This window comes from Doryrhamphus excisus, chromosome 2 (genome assembly GCF_030265055.1).
Source record: "Doryrhamphus excisus isolate RoL2022-K1 chromosome 2, RoL_Dexc_1.0, whole genome shotgun sequence".
Lineage (NCBI taxonomy): Eukaryota > Metazoa > Chordata > Actinopteri > Syngnathiformes > Syngnathidae > Doryrhamphus > Doryrhamphus excisus.
The window spans coordinates 20,023,742-20,045,951 of NC_080467.1; the positions used below are offsets into that span (position 1 = coordinate 20,023,742).

At 39.7% G+C, this 22,210-nt stretch overlaps 1 protein-coding gene across 2 annotated transcripts in view; it reads left to right on the forward strand.

Annotated features, from left to right (window-relative positions):
• Positions 1-22,210, forward strand: part of si:dkey-112m2.1 (transmembrane protein 132C) — a 144,705-nt gene that overhangs the window by 116,159 nt on the left and 6,336 nt on the right. For both annotated transcript variants that reach the window (XM_058056307.1, XM_058056315.1), the window contains 2 exons: positions 8,027-8,216; positions 20,126-20,269. In XM_058056307.1, the coding sequence (XP_057912290.1) occupies positions 8,027-8,216; positions 20,126-20,269 (334 nt within the window). The remainder of the gene's footprint in view (positions 1-8,026; positions 8,217-20,125; positions 20,270-22,210) is intronic.

Sequence of the window (22,210 nt, forward strand, 5' to 3'; positions counted from 1 at the left end):
TTTTACGATACCGTGCTTGTTTTGGGGATGTTGGAGGAAGTTTGACTACCTGGACAAAACTCCACACAGAAATGTTCCAAAAGAGATTTTAATTCAGAGGTTGTCACAGCTGGACAAAGTGAACTACAAATAGCGGCAATTGGAAATGTAAATTATGCCTATAATCACAGAGGGGCACCCAGAAAGCAAAAAAAAAAAAAAAAAACAACAGTGATTGCATTCTAAAAAAAGCATAAAATATTCAGTAGACAGTAAACCATGGTCTTTGCTAAGATAAAGCTGCAAGTCAATCAGAATAAATCACCATGAAGACCGCAAACATCCAGTGTTTTCCACTTTGAAGCATATACTATTCGCCAAACTCCTGTGCAATGAGTGCCACCCACTCCTCTCTTCCAGAATGAATTAGACCACATCCACAGTCACGTCTACCTTTTTCGCATCTGAAGCACTTGAGCAAACTACCACCTGTGTGCCTCCAATATTTTTGTCTTTTTAGAAACAGTTTTGTACCTCAGCAAATTGCTATCATTACAATTCCAATGCGTGATTGCGTGATTATTGCAAATGTCGTTGAGAGCAGGGTTAAAAGAAAATGATAATTATGAATGTACCATTTCAAGTGTCTTTGGACATGAAATAATTGTGTAGTGGAAAGAAGGTCATTCATTTATTCATTCATTTTCTACCGCTTATCCTCACGAGTGTCGCGGGTGTGCTGGAGCCTATCCCAGCTGTCTTCGGGCAAGAGGCACATATAGACAAACAACCATTCACACTCACATTCATACCTATGGACAATTTGGAGTGGCCAATTAACCTAGCATGTTTTTGGAATGTGGGAGGAAACCGGAGTACCTGGAGAAAACCCACGCATGCACGGGGAGAACATGCAAACTCCACACAGAGATGGCCGAGGGTGGAATTGAACCCGGGTCTGTGGAAGGAAGGTGCACTTTATGAATGTCAAAGTACAAAAGACTTGAATATTTGTTCAGTGGGAACATAAGTTCTGCTGTCAAGTTTGTAGATGAAGCAGCTGTTGGTCGGTTACATAATCCATGCATGATGCCTTCATGCAGCTTATATAATTAAGCATGTTCTCCTTCTTGGAACACATTTTCAGACAGATGCTCTGATTGTCTTTGTTTCTGTCTGACCTGCTTCAGGACACGTGTGTGGTGTGTACAAGTAGGCACGGGCATCGCAGAGTAACTCATAATACAATAATATCACATAAATCATGTTATGCCATGGAAGAACTCCATGAGCCAAACATCATGATGTCCATGTAATTGAATAAATATTCCAAGCTCCTTTTTCGAAGCCAGTTATCTATGAAGCTGGAACTGTGTATGTGTATATTTCCCATAACTCATGTCTTGAGCTGAAACATTGAAGCGTCTTCACTATTATATTATATATATACCGTGTTTTCCGGACTATAAGTCACACTTTTTTCATAGGTTGGCTGTTCCTGACACTTATACTCCAGAGCGACTTATAAATGAAAAAAATATATATATAATTTCACAGACAGACACAAGAGGGCACTCTAGACTTTTGCATTGATATCTCCTACTCCTTAACAATTCAATATTTAAACAGTCGACGTTAGCTTACAAAGACAACTGAGAAAATCATATTCTGCGGACTTCAATCTGCAAGTAGTGACATTTGTAGCCGAAAACAGTAATCGAAAGTTTGGAGTAATTGAGAAATGTATTAGGGACCGGCGTAAAGCGGAGGCTACTCAACAGTTATGTACTTAAAACTGTTAAATTCTGGACACCTTTTCTGTTCATGTTTATTTTTTGTGTAGCTGAATAAGCATTGTGTTAGCATATCTTACACCTATTCAGCCTGTTCTCTATTCTTTCATTGTTAGAACTTGCCTTCCAAGATGACATAATTATAGGTTATCACATGGTTTGATAGAACCAATGGGTTTGGGTTTGGTTTGATAGATCCTCGACCTTCGGTCTCGCACTTGGAGGCGTGATACTGGGCCCAATACCAGACAAACCATGGGATGATCTTATTATCACATACTATTTAAACAAAAAAACATTTTATTTTAATGTATTGCATGTATATGTGAGCAGTGTAAACACAATAATTTCAACAATATTTCAACAATTTATCAACAGTCTTATCAATATGTCTTACAATTAAAGTTCTATTAATCAAGTTTTGTTTTTTCGGCTACTGGACAAGCTTTAGGAATGTTTATATTAACAGTGATATTTCCTGTCACATGAGTGGAGTTCAGAAAGTTGAGCCCAGGAGCCCACTTCATGACCGAGGAGTTTTGTAGCGCATAGTTGGAGACTGGAAACCTCACTGGTGGCACACGCTAGTACGCTGTTCTCTGATTGGTTGTTTCACGGGCCTGATACCAGAGCAGCGCACGTTGAGTGGACAGCTGTGGGGGCTGATACTGGACATGGTTAACACAGTATCATTTTGGCCTTTTCCCGTATCATTCATGGGCGGTTTCTAGTGTATAGGGCCAAATAATGCTGTACTATGTGATAATGTCTGTTTTGGTAGTAGTAGTTTGTAAAATAAATTACCCACAAAAAATGTGACTTATACTCCAGTATGTTTTTTTTCTACCTAATTTAGCATTTTTGGCCTTGTGCCACTTATACTCCGGGGTGACTTATAGTCCAGAAAATATGGTATATATTATAATACTATGTATTATATTACAGTACATGTGAAGTTCAAAAAGTATCCACCTTTTGAGATTTTGGCCAAACAAACACACCTCTCACCACTCGCAGGTTGATTCACTCTCTTGGAATATGTTTAGGTCTTTTGATGTATCATTGTTGTCGGTGCTCAAAAAATCACAGCAGAATGAAAGGAAAACCTCCCCTTGGGTCTCCAAAAAATAAATAAATACGATTCAGGCGTCTTTTCTTTTCACTCCCTTCCTCACTAAGATGTTAAGAGTGAGAAGAGACATTGTGTTTAGTTCAACAGGGCTGCCTCTCTTTTATCTTCCTTTTGTCTGTCTTGCAGTCAGGTGCTGTATTTATTTTGGTATGACAGTTTCAAATGTATCATACAGTAATTGAATGGGGGTCTTTTTTTCTTTTTGAAAGGATTCCTTTACCCTATTTGTTTGTGCTGTAACACCTCACGAACCGCCAAAATATTTCGACATCGACAAAAGCACCTATGATCCCCCCCACATTGTCATGGCTGACTGCATAGCTTTTTCACCGCATAACCCTTCTTAACCGTCGTCCATTTTGGCTGCCGCCCGTTCCTGGAGCTTGGGGCCCAGTGAATGTATTGAATTTTATGGTAATTGTGCTGGGAAAGGCCATAGTTTTGTTTCCAGGGAGACATGGGAGAAGCAGGCTGACCTCTAAAACCTTTGAGCTGCACACATCCGATGCACAGGTTGATAACAAGGCAGGAGACTGAGGCTGTGTCCCACAATTGTTTTTTAAAACTGCATATATCCCCCTCTCCGTTTATGAAAGCGAAGATGGCCGACCTCGAATTGTTTTTAAAGTGAAGCAATATTTGGGCTTGCAAATACAAGCAAGCTACAACCAAAACAGTCCTGAGGGCATCCATGGTGGTTGTGATGTAAACACGGGTCACGTGTGTGATGTCACAGCATACGTTGTCGTGGGAAATGTAAAACTGTGGTTATTGACGTCCATAATGAAGGTATTTGCTCATTTTTGCTAGTTAATGATAAAAGCTAAAACAAGCACATAGTCTTAAGGTTTTGAACTCTGTTTACTAAAACACAAATACAGACAAAAGCTCATGATACTACTTAAGATACAAGCACCCACACAAAAAAGGACTAATGTGACAACTGAGAGTTAAGGTGGAAACATCCGGTACGCTTAAGACAGCTTGCTTTGCAACAAAGGAACCCGTAGAATGTTCCAGGCTCCTTGATGCCCCTGAGAACAAAGGAAAGCAGAAACACCATGAAAGAAGAAGCGGTTGAAGCAAGGGCAGTGGCGAAAGCTGATTGGTCCGGGACTTCAGCCTCTTACACAATCTTGAGTGTATGAAAGGTCGGGCAGGGAAAGGAAGGGTGCTTTTTTGCAGCGGCGCTGTAATAAGACCCACTTACTTGTAGGCATACAGGGACTGCAGATAAGCCCGGACGTCTGTATTAGGTATTATTGTCAGGAATAAACAATCTGGTTCTCATTTTATGATTTGGCTCTTTAAGATTCCCATATGCTCTTTTCGAAATCCACTTAGAGTCTTCATGAGGAGGATTTCTACAATAACCAAACACAATCAGATTTTTCTCCAAATAACACTTTGGCTGGAGGTTTGGAAAACCTTTGTTTTTAGTAGCAAATATATGCACACTGATATTGTAATCAAATCGTTGAATGTGTGGACATGGTCTAAAACTACTGCTGTCTGTTGGGGTCACATGACACCGCAAGAAGACAAGTAGAAACAAGTGGTGGACAAAATGTATAAATGAAAAGTCCTAGTGGTAAAATAAACAGAAAAAAAAGGTTGATTTGGGGGATAAATAGAAAGTTGTGAGCCGTGTCTTTTGTCAGGCTGTCTCTCACAGATAATTGACTTGCCTTTAATTGCACATCATGACAGTAAACTACATAATCACTGCAGTCACTGCCTTTGAACACAGAATGTTGCGGTCCTACTGCAGCTCTCCATCAATTCAATTCAAGTTTCTGCCCCAGAGAATGGTAAAAAAAAAAAAAACAAAAAGAAAAAGTGATTTGGACTTGTCCACACTGTCCACACGTGTGTAATCTCAAAGAAGCCTTAGGCACACTTGCACGGAGTTAAACACATTTATAAAGATGATAATGCTCATTTTTGATTGACACTGCCAAGGTGGTGTTAACTTAGCAATACATGTATGTGAAGAAAAAAAAAGGACACCTCATGGGGGCATGGCCGTCATCTTTGATGCATTAGCTGCCTACAATTTTTTTATTAGTTGCCTTAGCAACTAATTGGACATCAGTCATTTGAGGGTACCTTTCCTACTTGTATGCTAGCATGCCTTCACACATTTACAGTCATATGAAAACGTTAGAAGACCACATGACTATCTGTGAAGTTATTTTGGGGAGGAACCTATAAAATTCGAGTTTAATATTTCAGTTGTTGCTGTTATGATTCACTAAGGGATGTGCCCCTTGTTCAAGAACAAGTCTCAGCAACCCACGTCTCCGGAGTCGCTTCCTTGTTGCGGCTCCCACGCCGAGCTCTGTGATTTTTTAATATTTTTTTCAACACAGATGTGGAACCGTTATAAGAATAGGTGAAAACTGTAAAAGCTTTATTAGCTGGGTAATATTTTGCAGCTCCAGACTATTTTTATTCACTGGGAGAGGAGACAAAATGTCCCTTTATATGGTAAAGCTTGCCGACCCCTGCCCTGCAACGCAAAGGGTCCTGTCTGCCCAGGAATGGACTTGCAGGCTTCCTAATGAATCGGAAACAAGCCTGTTGAATTAGGGATAAGCATCATAATTGATTTGGTGATTTATTGATTTTTTTACATTTTGTAAATGCATGAAATTGATTGTTGATTCATCGTGTCCTCCAGCAATTCAGGCAAAATGGAGTGCAATATGGGCGCTTTTGATTCCATCTCAACCATAGCATTTAATGTTTCATTTTCAAAAGAAGCAAAGAAAAATATCTATTGAAATAAAAACAAAATAAAGAAGTCATTGACATTGACAGAATATGAATTCATTGATGAACTGATCTTAATTTTTTTACATTGTCAATAAAGGAAATTTAGTATAAGGCTGATCCCTGTGATCCCCAGTTGTCCACAAACAGATAAACACAATAATGGCACACCACTTGTTTTTGCTGTTGCACACACAATGGAAACATCCCCACTTTCGTATCTCCCCACCATTGTATCTCATTTTTGTTATCTATTGTTGGATGCATGCTATCATACGTACGCTCAGCAACACAAATTGTTTTTGTTCGCGATTCAACCTTGGTGCAGAGGTCTCCGCTCTACTGAGGGCTATTCAGGTGGATTTCATACAACTCTTGTATTTCTGCACTAGTGAATTTATGCAGTACCCCAGTGAAATGGCCGTTGCGTGTGTTGTGTAAGGGAGAACAAGGCAGGAAAGCCCTGAGAGAATTTTGCCTCAAAGGGATTATAATTCCACTTTTCTTAGAGGCTTTCTATTATAAAACTTAATCTCTTGAACTTTTACCATTAGAAAGTGTCAAATTCCATCTCTGATCCTGAGTGACTATTTTTGCTTTTTAAGACTTAAATATTAGAGATAAAACCTTAAATGATATGCGGCATTTAAGTGTAACGATCTCAGGCTTTCTGGAGGTCAGAAGTAAATACCTGTGGTCCGTAGTTTGCGGTATTCGGTGTTACTTTGATGCGTCCCCATAAATGAATTATAAACTTAAACTTGGTCGATAAACAACACAAGACTCACCGTGTCAAAACAACATCAGCAAACCCAACTGTCCTCCTCCCACGCCCACTCACACGATTAATGCACAATTATGATTAGTCAGGATCAATCAACTCCATTTTTAACAATCAATACACCCACTGTATTATGATGCCCGCCGCTAATTTAAATTGTATTGTTGTCAGCCTCTGTCGCTCGTTTGTCTTGCCCCCCCTCCACCAGAATGAGAGTGGAACCGTAAACCAGACACTTTGAAGTGAGGCTTGCATCTGAAGTGTGTAAAAACACAGTCTGTGGAGTAGTGGGGGATTAAAATGCAGGCTTGGACAAAAACATGTTCAAGGAAAACCTTGGATACCCCCCCCCCCACCGTGTCTTTCCCCTAACTTCACTTGGGTTTTCTCCAGCCTTGTTTCATTTTGGGACAACTATAACAAATATCTTGGGACAGACATGCGCATTAAGTAAAAATATAGCGACTCTTTAATCAAGGCAAAGATTTATCCTCATATTTCATTTATTTTCAAAAAGGTCTGTCCTTAAAACATCTTTCATCCGAGTGTTTTGAGTGCAGTCACTGTGACCTACTTTGATACTGTTGTGCTTTTCAACAGTTACAGCAAATCGGCGTGGGATTGTAAACGACACCTGATGGGCAGCTCAATTCAATTTATATTCATTGTTTTTCTGCTTGTATTTCTTTGTTTTGCTTTAATAATCTCTGCAATTGATTGTAAAGCAAAATGTATTTTTTTGGTTAGTTTACAATATGTCATATTAAGATGTTATTCTGAACGTTTAATGTGAACGTATCTTTTCAGTTCATCATTTATATGCATTTTGAATAGTTTTCTGCATGTAAACTATACATGTGTTTTCTGTTTCATTTCTAGCATTATTTCTTCAGAGAAAATTGGTTTTGGTTAGAGTACATTTAGGTCCTTCTGGAATGGATTAATGATGCTAACCAAGGTTCCACTGTACTAAATTAGTGTAAATTAGTCTAAATCCACTCTACAATGGAACCTAAGTCACTCAAACAAACTAAATGTGGATTTGTGCTACTATGAAAATGGCCACTGGGGGGATTTGCCTATGTCACTTTGTCATTAGCAAGCATTTTTTTTGTCACAATTGATGCTGTTGTTGACTCTAGAGGACAATCAGAATCATTATGCCCAAGGTCTCGTCTTTTTTTTTTTTTTTTACAATATTCATATTTAAACCAATTATTTTTGTCCTTCCCCTTCCCTTATGTCTTTCTCTTAGCTTTCCACTCAATTTCCCTTGTTTCATTTATTCAGCTAACCTCTTTTTCTTATCTTTCTCGTTGCGTTCCACTTAATCCGTTATCATATTTTTGCCCCACTGTTCACCTCATCTATTTCCTTGTTATTTCCTGTGCCCATTTTGATTCTCACCTTATTTCTACCTCATTATCCTTTTTCACTTTTGCCTTTACATTTAATACCTATTTTCCGTTGTCACCCCCATTTCTACTCATTGCCCACCCTTTATTTTAATCTAAATCCACTACTGACTTCTGGCTTTTTATTTTTTTTTCATCTGCACATATCCAGAGGGGAGTCGGTGGGCTACCAGCGAGTGTTGCAGGTGGATCTGGAGGTGAACGGGCTGATGGCGCCTGAGGGTGGAAGAGAGGTGACTTGGCAGGTGGAGTATCCGCTCACCCGCACCCTGACCAGTGAGGTGCAGACCCTCATCCGCCTGGCACCGCAGGACCTTGGTGGCATCGTGCCACTAGCAATGGTGAGTGAGTCAACCTTGGAAATAGTAAACGAGTTTGCACATCTTGGTGGGGGTTGGAGGTGTTACGCTGCAGCTAAGACCGTGTTGCACTTCTTCAGACAGCAAACAAGTTGAGCCGAAGCAAGCAGTTGCTTTATCATGCAATTCATCTTTAATAACCGATGAATCAATTACTGTGCCCATTCCTGGTAGTTCATCACACCTGCTTGATGTCAAATTATTTGTTTATAATGCAGGGATTCAAAGTTATATCCCAACATGGTTTCCATATAGCGGTCAATGTCACTCAAGAGAAAGATATTGCGGTGTTACGTATACGAGTTGCACGGCTGTGATGAGCCGCTGAATATCAAGTCTGGAAAAAAAAAGTTTGATGAAACTCGGTGTCCACTACTGACATCAATCATCCCCTTAGCTACTCTTGTGTGTAGACATCAAGCGTCACAGGCACTCAGCAGGACCTCGCCGGCTCCAGAAGGCCAGACACCTTTTTCAATAAAATTCTCATCACTTTGTGGCTGCTTCTGGCTTCATTTTACCACACACCTGATTGCCAAAGTCAGGACTCAAGTCTTTTAAGGTTGCTGTCGCAATCAAGGCACTTGCTATAAATCTCAGCAATTGATATCAACCAGTTGCTGTTGTATGTAAAAGGTAAAAGGTGGGTAATGAATTTAATGAACTTAATGACAGGCTGTAATTTACATTGGTGTAAAGATCTGATCTGATCTCCCTTTCATTTTATCAATTAAGGAAAGAAAAAATAGAAAGGGCTCAATATAAGGCAGTCCAGTATCAGTCAAGTATTTAAACATTCTGTTTAAACTCGTTTTGGGCTTCAAAGGTTTGAACGTTTAAATTCTAAAATTGCAAAGGAATGTTGTTTTTATTGATAATTAATTATTTTCTTTGGATCTTCCCATTTTTAGTTTTTATGCCCTTTTCTGATGTAACCTTTGCATTTGGGATCGACACTGGGTGGCTGGGTTCTCAAACCCACGTCTGTCACATGTGTGCCACTACTCCACCAGGGCAAAAAGGAATGTTTAATATTTCAGAATATTAAATGAAACATCATCTTCAAACTGGACAGGGAAAAAAAAATACATGTGCTTTCATCATGAAATTGAATTTTATCCAGTAAGACTTCAAAAAAAGAATGAATACTACTGTGTTTAGAAAATCAACCTTTAAGACTCTAATAGCGCTGCCTTATTTGTCAGATGAGGATTTTTTCATCCCTTATTAACCCATTCAATCCCAGCCATTTTTCAAAAGACAACCCCCTTAAGTATCCTTTTATCCATTTTAGAATACACAGAATATTGTGTTCTATGGCTATATAAACATGTGACCTACATGCATCAGAAAAAGTTTGTCTTTACCTTTTTCCATTGTTTAGTAATCAGCAGTAGAACATAGGTAAGTTTCAGGAAAACATCTGCTCGTATAATATAATCAATAGAATAATCAAATGCATTTCTGCCACCTTGTGGCTGTTTTTGTGTCTTGAAACTGCTCTAAAAAGGGACATCATGTGCAGCAGCATCATCGCCTGTTTTTACCTCTCGCACACACACAAAAAAAAATCAAATATGTCTTTTGGATCAGGCATTCGGGTTTATAAAAATGTATAAATATGTCTTTGTTATTGAAAGACACACAAAATCTCTCACTATTTTCTCACTATATTGGATAATATGAGTAGAAATGTGACTATAGGGGTGTTGTTTCAAGTCTAGAAGGCTCTAATAAGGTTTGGAAGGTTACATATAAACAGGTTTTCTATGCTCTAATGACAAAAATATATTATAAGGAATTGTATTTCATGGAAAATTCACTTGTCACAGTCAGATCTGGAAGAAATTCAAAGCGATGCAAGGGATTACTGTACTCCACAGTCTCCACTTTGCTGCGACAGTCCATTGTCTTTCTGATCTCAGTCTCATCTTGAATAAAACGCAACTAATTACGAGTAAATGAGAGAGACCCGTTTTATCAGTGGTTGTTGTTTGTTAGTCTGTCGCGTCTTATTCTGACTGATGCATTTGATGTGACATTGTTACATCGATTCGATTTTGTAGTTCAAGACAAGTTGGAAACGTGGCACGTGGTCATTGACTTGCATTACGGCTATGTAGGGCAGAGACCAACCAGAGCTGAGCCGACCGGACTGAGATGGATCAGTATGACCAGTGGCGTCATTAGGCTTTGGCCCCCCTAAATATATATATATATATTTTAACAAAAAAATATCTGATGAATTTCATATAATAGGGCAAAAGCAGACTAATAAGCAAGCCAATAAGCAGGCTAATACTAGCTTACTACGACTGCTAGTAGTAGTAGTAATAATCAGAAAAAGAATAATGATGATAGTAATAATAATAGGCTAATTAATAATATGATTATCATTGATCACTGTCCACTGGACAGAATGGTTGCAGAGCTTGAGCAGCGGTTTTGCAGTGTAGATTGTGAGTATTTGAGATTGTATTGTATTGAGATTAGAGTATCTCTACTAAATCTGTCCAAAAGTGGGAACGTTTGTTTGTTATTTGTTTTTTGGATTTTTTGAATGTCTACTACATTCATTCATTCATATCCTGTGCATCTCCAGGGGGCTAAGCCCCCCCCCCCCTGTCATCAGCACCTTGTGACGCCCCTGAGTATGACCTTGGCAAAAGTCTACACTCTAAATATCGTTAACCTACCTAGTGACAAATCGCTGTTTCAGATCTCGGAGGACCTTAACCAGACAACAGAGAGGGTGACACAGCACCAATGAGGCGGACGGTGGGAGAGAAAGAAAAAAAAAAAACGTTTCATGAACAAATTCAAAAAGCGGAACATGCAGAGAGCATGCCAAGGGAGAGTACGCCACTTTCATGCCATCCTTCCATAAATTTTTGATCTCGCTCTCGCTGTGCTGTGCCACTCTTTTCTCTCATTAGGAGAGACATTGAGTGTGCCGCCCATAGCTCTTTACTGTACATCCCAAATGCCACCATTAGGATTTTATTCATTGCTTCTGAAACTCACTCCATTTCAAACTCAATCACTTTGTGCTGGCTCCTCCATAATGTTATCAGAGCCATTAGAAGGGAGCTTTTTTTCTGGCCTTGATTGAGAGCCTTTATCTAGAATAATAATTAGGCTTTGATCAAATGCTGCCCGCACAAGATTGATGCCATAACCATGATTGACTGAAGCAATGATGACAGCATAATTAACAGGCGACTGGGAACCACATAAGTCCAACGGAAATGCTCTAGAAATCAGTAATTCACGCGATAGACAATGATATTCTGGCAGTATGTCATCAGTCACTTGTGCACTCCGTTACGCCGTCTATTGGGGAAAGACATGTCAAAGCATTAAATGGCTGAGCAGAGAGAATATCCGCTGGCATGTTAAGTGCCCTCAAGTCAGCATTCAGCGACCTACGTGGGACTGCAGTGCAACTTACGGCTTAATTAAATCCTCTCATGCTTACACGGGGCTTTTAGTTTACCTTTCTGTCTTTTGCCTTTTCCCTTTTGGAAATCTTAATTCTCACTTTTCACGGTCGGAGGCAGCGTCAAGCACACTAAGCTTGTTTCTCGTCTCTGCTCTTGATAATCCCGCACGTCTAAGAGGGAGAGATAAAGACAAAGAGAGCAAACCAGGACAGTTTTGAGCTTCATCTTTCTCTCACGGTTCACTTTCCAGCCTGACGGGTTATGGGGGTTAAGATGTGGCTGCTAATGTATTAGCTTAGCGTCATTAGATTGCTTCAATCAGCTGACAAAGCTTGTGAGGCCCAGACATTAAACATCAAATACATTGAGAGTAAATAAGCATGTATTTGCTCTTAAATGTACGTAGCTGCAGACACTTGAACTCGATTGAAACCTGGCGTTTCCAGTCGACTGAAATATTTAACTCGACTCCAAAGCCGAGAAAGTTCTGTTACCTGGGAAACACGTATAAAAATGCAATGTTTAATTCACCATGTTATGATATATTATCTTGGCTTAATAATAATCAAATCAAAATATTTTTTTTTGTTTAACTTTTGACTCACTTTCAGAATACTATGAATTAATTTAACAACGTGGTCTGCAAATGATGATTATTTTCAGAGGCAATTAATCTGAAGCTTGTTGTTCCGATTAATCGAGTCATCGTTAGGCCTGACACCACGGGTGTCCAAACTTTCCAATTATTGAATACAGCGGTATGAACAAGTTTGGGCACCCCGGGTAATTTTCAAGATTTTCCTTGACGATAGTTCTTTGGATTTCAGTTAAATATATCATATAGCAGACAAACACACTGATGTATGGGAAGTGAAATGAAGATTTTACAGAAAGTATTTAAGGTGGCCAAAATTAGTGGCAAGTTGTATCTTTTCTGAAAAGTAGCACCATGGTAGCCTCAAAACAACTGTCCTGAAACATGACCTGAAAGCAAAGATTGTTCATAATCACGGTCAAGGGGAAGGATACAAAAGGTGCTCAAATCAAGTTACCGGCCTCCTTTTGTTTAAATAAGTAATGCACACTTTCTGTAAATCCGATGAAGTTCATTTCACATCTCTTGACTGGCCCAGTAATGTAAACATAAAGTATTGAATGTTACAAGACCACACTGATAAGGGTATATAAAAAAAAAAAGCATTAACAGAGAGTCAAGAAAACATGACCTCCACTTTGTAATCAACAGAGTTAAAAAACTCTCAGTATTTAATCTTTCTAAACGCATCCAGTGTTCTCACAATACAATAACTAGGCCAACAGGTTGTGTCATGAATCAATATCTAATTAATGAGCAGAGAATAAATCACTTTAGGCTCGGATTTAATTCTAGTAATCAACGGTCGTGTTTCTTTTACGCCAAAGTGGCCTTTTTGAGGCTACGACTGCAACTGTCACTGCTTAGCTAGCACAGTTGTATCGTTCTTAGTCCAAACAGTTTTGAATCTGCATCAGGAAAGGAATCAACACGATACATCCAAAGAGAGAAAAGAGGTGGAATTGCAAAAGCAGGCATGCTCGAAGATTTGAACCTTTTTTTTTATCTTAAAAGTGCTGTGAAACCAGGTAATTAATGTAACTAATTAATTAACATTCCAGCTGCTGTTAATGAAACTTTCGTCATCCATCCCTACTAGTCCCAAAAAACGTTTTGTTTATCTTTCAAGAGTGGATGTATTTTCAAGATTTGAAAGCTGTAGACCACTAATAATTATATTTTAACAACAATATACGTATATAAATATATATACATACACATAACCTGAGAAGCTTCTCGGGTCAAAGGTATAGGGGGTGTTGGTCAAATCAAAGAATACGGAAGGTTGTGCTCTTTTGGTGATTTTATTTAGGTTATGATGTGGTACTGATGAGACATACATACAAAGACAAATACACAATAAATGATAAGTAGCGTAATGCAAGTCATATTACACAAGTATAATGATGAGCTAAAGGCACGCTACACACAGAAATTCACCAAAGAAACCAAGCAAACATGACACTCACTAGAATAACCGTTAATCATAGTTAGCTTAAATACTGATATACTCATATTAGCACCGATGAACAAGGGAGTCTAACTTTGTGAAAAGATAAGATTAAGATTAAGATTAAGATATGCCTTTATTCGTCCCTCAGTGGGGAAATTTGTATTGCACAGCAGCAAGAGTACAGAGTCAGTTAAGCAGTACAAAATACACAATATAGAAAAATAAACAATATAAACGACCCAAGTATTAACAAAAATCAACAGTTTTTCCCAGAGTTATATACAATACAGTATGTAGATAATATGAGACGAGATGAGATATATGACCAGTCTATACACTGAGATCTTGTTAGATAGTTAATATGAGGCATTATGGAAATACTTTACATAGAACTTAGTATATTGCATTTAGAGCCCTTAATATTGCACATGAAAAGGGTGCCCAAACTACTCCACAGCTCCCACAATAAAGCCAAAAACTCACCTCTATGCATTCATGCACAGCATCTGCCTGGTGATATGATGTATGAGGCGCCATAAGGCTCAGAGATGAATTGTTCAACTGAAAAAAACGTCCCGCACTGTGGTGCGTTTACTGACCGCTGAACACCGTAGGACAAACGGCACTCTAAGCCGAACATACAATGCAATGTAAATTATGGGCTTTCTAACAGTCACGGTGCAGCATGTCAGTGTATGAAATGCAGGTAAAAATGTATTTTTACTAATAATCTCGCTGTACAGTGGCAGGAAACTAACAACATGGCAGACCAAACAAATGATAGACAATGAACTGACAAAGGAAGGGGAAGGATCACACACCTGAACTAAATAGGGAACAGAAAATTAGAGGCAGGTGCATGAAAAAAGGTGTAACGGTGCGAGCAAAGGGTAAGGAACGACAAAAGGAAGTGGCTACAAAATATATATATATATATATATATATATATATATATATATATATATATATATATATATATATATATAGACCAGTCCAGGGTCTACCCCGCCTCTTGCCCGCAGACAGCTGGGATAGGCTCCAGCACCCCCGTGACCCTCGTGAATGAATGAATATATATATATATATATATATATATATATATATATATATATATATATACTGAGCTACTGAGCTATCCATCCACTCATAAAGTGATGGCTGAATAACTATTCTCTTTAAATACTGTACTTGTATACTGTACTCATGCGCTGTATCGTCAATACATTACATTACATGCTTTTAAAAACGGAGAGGAAATTGTAGAAAACAAACATAAGTATATGAAAAACATGCAAGCACTCCACATAAAGGCCCAAGTCAACATCTGCTGTGAGAACACCATATTCCATACCAAAAGACTTCTCTGCAAAGTAGCTTCCCTGCTGTGGCATTACAAACTCTGACAATGTATCAAAAATAATCTCCTGGATTTGATTCATAGTCTCGCCCTCGCTTTCATTTCTCAGGCGGGAGGCTGCCAGTTGTCGCTGTTTGATCCTGGCAGTAAGGGAAGGGGGGCTCTGTAAGGTGCAGGAGGAAATAGACTTTTTCTTTGATAATTGTTATGGATTGAATAGATAAGAGTTTCTGCGATGCAGTACAGTACACCAAAGTATTGCTGGCCAACATTACCTTAGTGAGTGTGACACATGAACACAAAGTGGTCCTGTGCTGTTGTTTGGGTCATGCACTCACAGCAGCACAAAATGCAAAGTTGATTATTCATCCTACCCCAGCTGTCTTTGGGCGAGAGGCGGGGTACACCCTGGACTGGTGGCCAGCCAATCACAGGGCACATATAGACAAACAACCATTCACACTCACATTCATACCTATGGACAATTTGGAGTCGCTAATTAACCTAGCATGTTTTTGGAATGTGGGAGGAAACCGGAGTACCCGGAGAAAACCCACGCATGCACGGGGAGAACATGCAAACTCCACACAGAGATGGCCGAGGGTGGAATTGAACCCGGGTCTGTGGAAAGAAGGTACGCTTTATGAATGTCAAAGTACAAAAGACTTGAATATTTGTAATTAACCTAACAACACCTAACCAATTAGCTCACACACGTCTCTAGTCTGTTCATTCTAGGAAGAACAACTCCTCTTTTGGAGGTGGGAACTACAGATGCATTTAGGGACACTCCGGACATCACAGAAACCGCTTTATAATGCGTGTGTGTAAATAAAGTTCCATGCATTTTCTGCACCGCTTATCCTCAAGGAGGTCGCGGGCATGCTGGAGCATATGTAAATAAATTCATTTAGTTAAATACAGTTGCTAATGGTGATTAATCATGATTGATTATTTTAGAAATTGTGATTAATCTGTTGAAATGTCATAATAAAAATGTCAAGTGGCCCTTGCATCCTTTCATTTTTCAGTATTTGGACACCCCTGCTGTAGATATTCATACATGCAAACCAGCAGGTGGTGTCAAACCACTTCTTCCCGAGCAAGTCAAGCTTTTCTTACTCTCACTCCCATGCTGCTGCGACCTGCAGAGAACAAGCTCAAATGTTGGCAAGTTGGCCAAAATCCTGTCACTTCTGCTTTGCTGTATTACTACATTTTTTTATTCGGACTTTTTGAAATATTTGGAGTCACTTGGATTATTCATCTTGTAGGATCACATTCGTGAAAGTACATGTCTTTATTAAGTGTGTGAATGCAGTTGTGGATATGCATTTTGGCCATTTTGAGACGACAAGATGAATTATCATAATTAGTATAATTTAACGTAACGTAATATATAATACATAATACATAATGATGATACAGTTATCATTAATAATCTGCTATGAGCCATCTTACTACAGACATTCTATGACTGCAATACGCTGCACACATGCTTCTGCGTGTGCATCAAATCCTGCTGCGTTCAAGACCACCTCTTCCAATCGTGCTAAATGAGGCGTATGTGCTCACACTAGTCAAACGTTGCGTGCTTTGGGTGTTAAGCGGGTACATGCATAGAACGACTGGCCTACTGGGATTGTTCCACAATACTACCAACCAAATACATTCATTCATTTTCTACCGCTTATCCTCACGAGGGTCGCGGGGGTGCTGGAGCCTATCCCAGCTGTCTTTGGGCGAGAGGCGGGGTACACCCTGGACTGGTGGCCAGCCAATCACAGGGCACATATAGACAAACAACCATTCACACTCACATTCATACCTATGGATAATTTGGAGTCGCTAATTAACCTAGCATGTTTTTGGAATGTGGGAGGAAAACTGCAAACTCCACACAGAGATGGCTGAGGGTGGGATTGAACTCGGGTCTCCTAGCTGTGAGGTCTACACGTTAACCACTCGACTACCGTGCAGCCCCAACCGAATACAATTTTGCTAAATTTTTTGCTATTTCACTTGCGATGAGCAATGAATTCTTGCTTGGAGACAAACCAAACGGGCTGGAAATGGACCATGTTCCCAAACGTACCGACTGACTCAGACAAAGCGAAATAGAGTCATCCATTACCGCATTGCAGTTTAAATTTTGCGGCTTTACTCTGTCAGTTTATCATTTTATTAATTTTCAAACTGCATTACCCCAAGCACCAAACTTGATCACCAGAACAACAGGCTTTTATTGCAGGTTTAATTTATGCCACAACTATGATAATACAGCACAATAATAATTGGTACTGATAATACAGCACATTAATAAACATTGATAATAGCACAATAATAATAATAATAATAGTAGAAGTAGTAACACAGGTGACTGTTGCAACCACAACCCACAACAAGCTAAAACTCAACTTTCAACCCCCGAAGGCACTTCCTGTCCTACACTCATTCTGGTCCCCTGGGATTATAAACAGGTTTTCTAATATGCTCTAATTATGAAAATAGGAGGAAAAAAGGAGTGCTACTTTGCTGAAATTCACTTATCACAGTTGGGTCTGGAATCAATTAATCACAATAAATGAGGCATTACTGTAGATGTTTGACGTCTTGATGTCTGGACATGTTCTTTAAATATCAATGAACGACCTTTTATTTTCCACACTGCAGTCTTTTCACAGTGTTTTTTTTTTTTTATCTTGAATAGCACCACTGTAGGTTGTTGGTCACACATCATTGATTGCGTCCCTACACGGTCCGCCATTGTAGCCCCGTTACAGCTCTGTGAGGTTGTTAAGATAAACTGCTGGGCGATGAGGAAGACATGCGTCTTGTCGTCTTTGTTCAAGGGGGTCCTGTGGTTGGTATTTAGCCGCGGGTTGGCATTACGAGGACCATTTGCATGTTTGTTGGTTAATAATGCAGCAATTTGGCAACACGGTGTGTTTATCTTCTATTTGGTACAATGAGACTGCAAATAAGCCATCCAGTCCCGCTCATCAGAACCACAGGAGGCTGGCTGGCTAGTGAGAGGCAGGGTGATTTAGTGGAAAAAAGGCGCCTTGCTTTTTTCTGACACTCCACTGTGTTCTCTCACTGAATTTCAAGATGATGTGTTTGCTATTATGTGAATTGCATCAGGCTTGAATCTAAAATATTTTGTCTGGCTGTATCTGCTCTATTGAGTACTCGTTACAGGCCCTCTTTTCATTGTGTCTTCCACTGGTAATGGCTTATTGAGTGAAAAGAGCCCTTACAAAGAGATAAAACACAACATACGTAGCACAGTTTCTCATAGGTATTTAATAGTCACACCCTGTCTTACAATGCAATTATGAGAAAATGGGTTCATTATTCACTGGGGGAAAATAGCACAGAGTTGATGTGAAGGTCTCGCATTGTGAAAGTTGTCTTTATCAAGTGCAGAGTCTTTTTTATTTAGTCGGGGAGAATCGTTTTCATTTCTTTTCGATTCAAGTTGAAAGAAGAAGGAATCTTAAATTTTTATTCAGAAATACAGCTTTTTTTTCTCTCCGATGTGGAGGTTGTACCTCAAAATGGCAGTACTCCAATGGTTAGGCAATTAGAAGTAGACCGATATTAAATGGAGTAGAGACGTTATAGAATTGATTGGACTATAGGGGAATCGTATGAAAACACGGCGTATCATTTAAAACGGCGTCATTTTATAGTGCAAATGTTAGCGCATCATTAGTCATGATAATTAGATTACTTTTTAAAAAATGTTTTTACTTGCTAGACAGTTGCTAACGCTCGGAGACCTGAGTTCATTTCCACCCTCGGCCATCTCTGTGTGGAGTTTGCATGTTCTCCCAGTGCATGCGTGGGTTTTCTCCGGGTACTCCGGTTTCCTCCCACATTCCAAAAACATGCTAGGTTAATTGGCCACTCCAAATTGTCCATAGGTATGAATGTGAGTGTGAATGGTTGTTTGTCTATATGTGCCCTGTGATTGGCTGGCCACCAGTCCAGGGTGTACCCCGCCTCTCGCCTGAAGACAGCTGGGATAGGCTCCAGCACCACCCGCAACCCTCGTGAGGATAAGCGGTAGAAAATTGAATGAATGAATGGATGGATGGATGAATGACAGTTGCTAACCTGGGAGGTAGCTCTTCAAAATTAATCAACTACTTCCTGTTATACAGAGTAGTTTCCTACAAACAAATGGCAAAATCCTGGAATAAATCATCAATATATCGCCAACAAGTATGGAGGTATTATGTAGCTAGGTATTGTGTTCTTGCTGAAAACCCCTCTGATGAATAAGCTTCTCCACATTTAAGCTTTCAATGGCAAACCAAACAAAAAAAAAAGTGTTGCCTGATTTTTTTTCTTTTTCTTCTTCCTCTCAAAGCTGTTAGTCAATCTAAGCCGTCATGAGCAGGAAGCTCGGGTAAAGCCAGACGAAGCTCTGTTAAAGCCATCACGCTAAGGGCCAGGGGATTAACGCCATTGTCTTAATTGATCTCATTATCTCATTCATGCTTGTCTTTAATGCTTTGTGCTCGCTAATGTATCTTGTGATATCACTGGAATGAAGGCAGTTTGACATGAAGTATTATTGTTTTGTATGAAATGAGCTCTACTGATTGCTGGGAAGAGACTGTGTCGTCTCCTGAGGAGGATTAGGCCGATACGATGCAATGATTATGCTACGCAGGTGAAAATGGCAGAAAAAAAAAAAACGTTTTATCAACTCTTGATTTTAAGTCAGACACTTTACATCAGTTAGTAGTTGAGTTAGTGTTTTCTGATGCTGCAGGACCTATACCGGCGGATTTGGGGTGAGATGTGAGGTGCAAATCACAACCTATTGTCCCGAATGTGTCCAGGAGGGGATTTTCACGTAGCCTTGAAAGTGTCTTTATTCATTGCCTGATACACAAGCCTTCAGCGTGGCGGCAGCAGTGCTCCAGCTAATCAACAGGCTGCCTGTCCACCCCAGTAGAAGAAGTACACAGGAACACCAGTATGCAGAGCTGAAATAATGTTCATATTTTCTTTATTTTTCTTTTGTAGGACACAGAGATCTTAAACACGGCCGTCCTCACCGGACGTACAGTCGCTGTGCCTGTAAAGGTCGTTACCGTGGGGACAGACGGGACAGTATCTGATGTGACCGAGTCGGTGGAATGCAAGTCAACAGATGAGCAGGTTATTAAGGTGAGTGGGGTCTGTGTGTGTGAGCTAACATTACGACGTTGACTAAAATAAAATAGAAAAATGTGTGGAACCTCCAAGGTTGAATATATTATATTCCGTAATTGTACAGAAAATGTTCCATTTACATATAACGTTACACGCAAGTAACTTTTGAATTAAATATTAGTGCCATAAGAGTATAATGGCATTCTGTGTCGTAAAGCAAGACATGTGGCTTTGGCTGAGGTCTGAGCTGATTGAGAGCCCATCTAAGCTGCGATGTTTGCAGACAAGAAGCTTCTGTGTAACAAAGGCTCATGTAAGAGACAAGTAGCAGATCTCTTGCCTGGTTTAATTATCCACTGAAGTGCAGTACTACTACAGTATACAGTGACGCTGACCTTGGTACCAGTCGTGTTTGGCTAGCAGTTAAGTAAGTGGCACTCTCTTCTCTTCAGTCCTACTTTCATCCCTCAGTAAGACTTTCATTCATGGCTAAATTTAGACATATATTAAACACATGCATCTAATTAATACATGTTTATTTATGTTTTGTTTTTTTTAAAGAATATGTGTGAGAAAAGTAAATGATATTTAATTTTACAAAATTGAAGTACCACTACATGAAGCTGATAATTAAAGTGGATCAGGATGCAATTTGAGTGATTGCATACATTTACAGGACACAGTGCAGTGCCATGTAATGAACAGTGTGTATCTTGTTGCCATGGCAATTCTTGATTGCCTGTTTTAGTGGCCGTAGGGTCTAATGAGCGCAACAGTTTATAATGTAGCATGGCATGACATGTCCCACTTATGTGCTGCTGCCATAGAAACACATTGAAAGTTACTCAGGTCCAGAGACCAGCGGTTCCCAAACTTTTTACAGTGGCATACGCCTTCAGAGATTGCGTTTTTTATGTGAGAGGCAAAAAGAGGTGATGATGCAACTGCACAACAGAAGACATCATGTTTATTGAAGTTTTAAGTCGTAAAAACGGCCACAAGGTGGCAGCAGTGAAAAGGCTTGAGGGCGAGTAACGTTCAAGAGATTACACATGAAAGGGAAATTTGAGCAGCCGTGAGAAAATGTGTGCATCCACATGCACATGTGTGTGCAAACGCATGCACACACACAGTTCAGTTGTAGTTTATGGTGTTATATGTGTAATATATATATATATATATAACAGGTAAACAAACATTTTTGGGGGCTGCACGGCGGTCGAGTGGTTAGCGCGCAGATAGGAGTCCCACCCTCGGCCATCTCTGTGCGGAGTTTGCATGTTCTCCCCGTGCATGCGTGGGTTTTCTCCGGGTACTCCAGTTTCCTCCCACATTCCAAAAACATGCTAGGTTAATTGGCCACTCCAAATTGTCCATAGGTATGAATGTGAGTGTGAATGGTTGTTTGTCTATATGTGCCCTGTGATTGGCTGGCCACCAACCCGCCTCTCCCCTGAAGACAGCTGGGATAGGCTCCAGCACCCGCCATGACCCCGGCGAGGATAAGCGGTAGAAAATGAATGAATGAACAAGCATTTTATTTTTGTTTATGTTGTGGCATAGTTGTTAATATATTTTGGCTGAATATATATGTATGGCTAAATTTCTTTCCAAGTGAAAGTTAAGTGTGTGCATCACATTTGTTGATGTGAGGCACACAGAGCAATGAACGACTTTCTGCTTGTGAAGTACGTGTCTGTCTGGCTAAACGTTGGTGGCAAATTTCTAGTGGAGAAGTTTGAATGTGCCCAAAAGTCCTTTGTTTTAAACACTGTAATCATCCTGTTGGAAGCTTAAACTTCCAGCAGTGGCGTGTGAAAGAGTGAGGAGGAGGAAAAGGAGGAGTGAACTGAGCTGTTTTGTTCTTCAGTGGTGTTGGCAGCTCTGACATCATCTGAGAGTAAATGTGCCAACTTCTATGCAAAGAAACACAGACGGATGACAGTCTTGTCAACA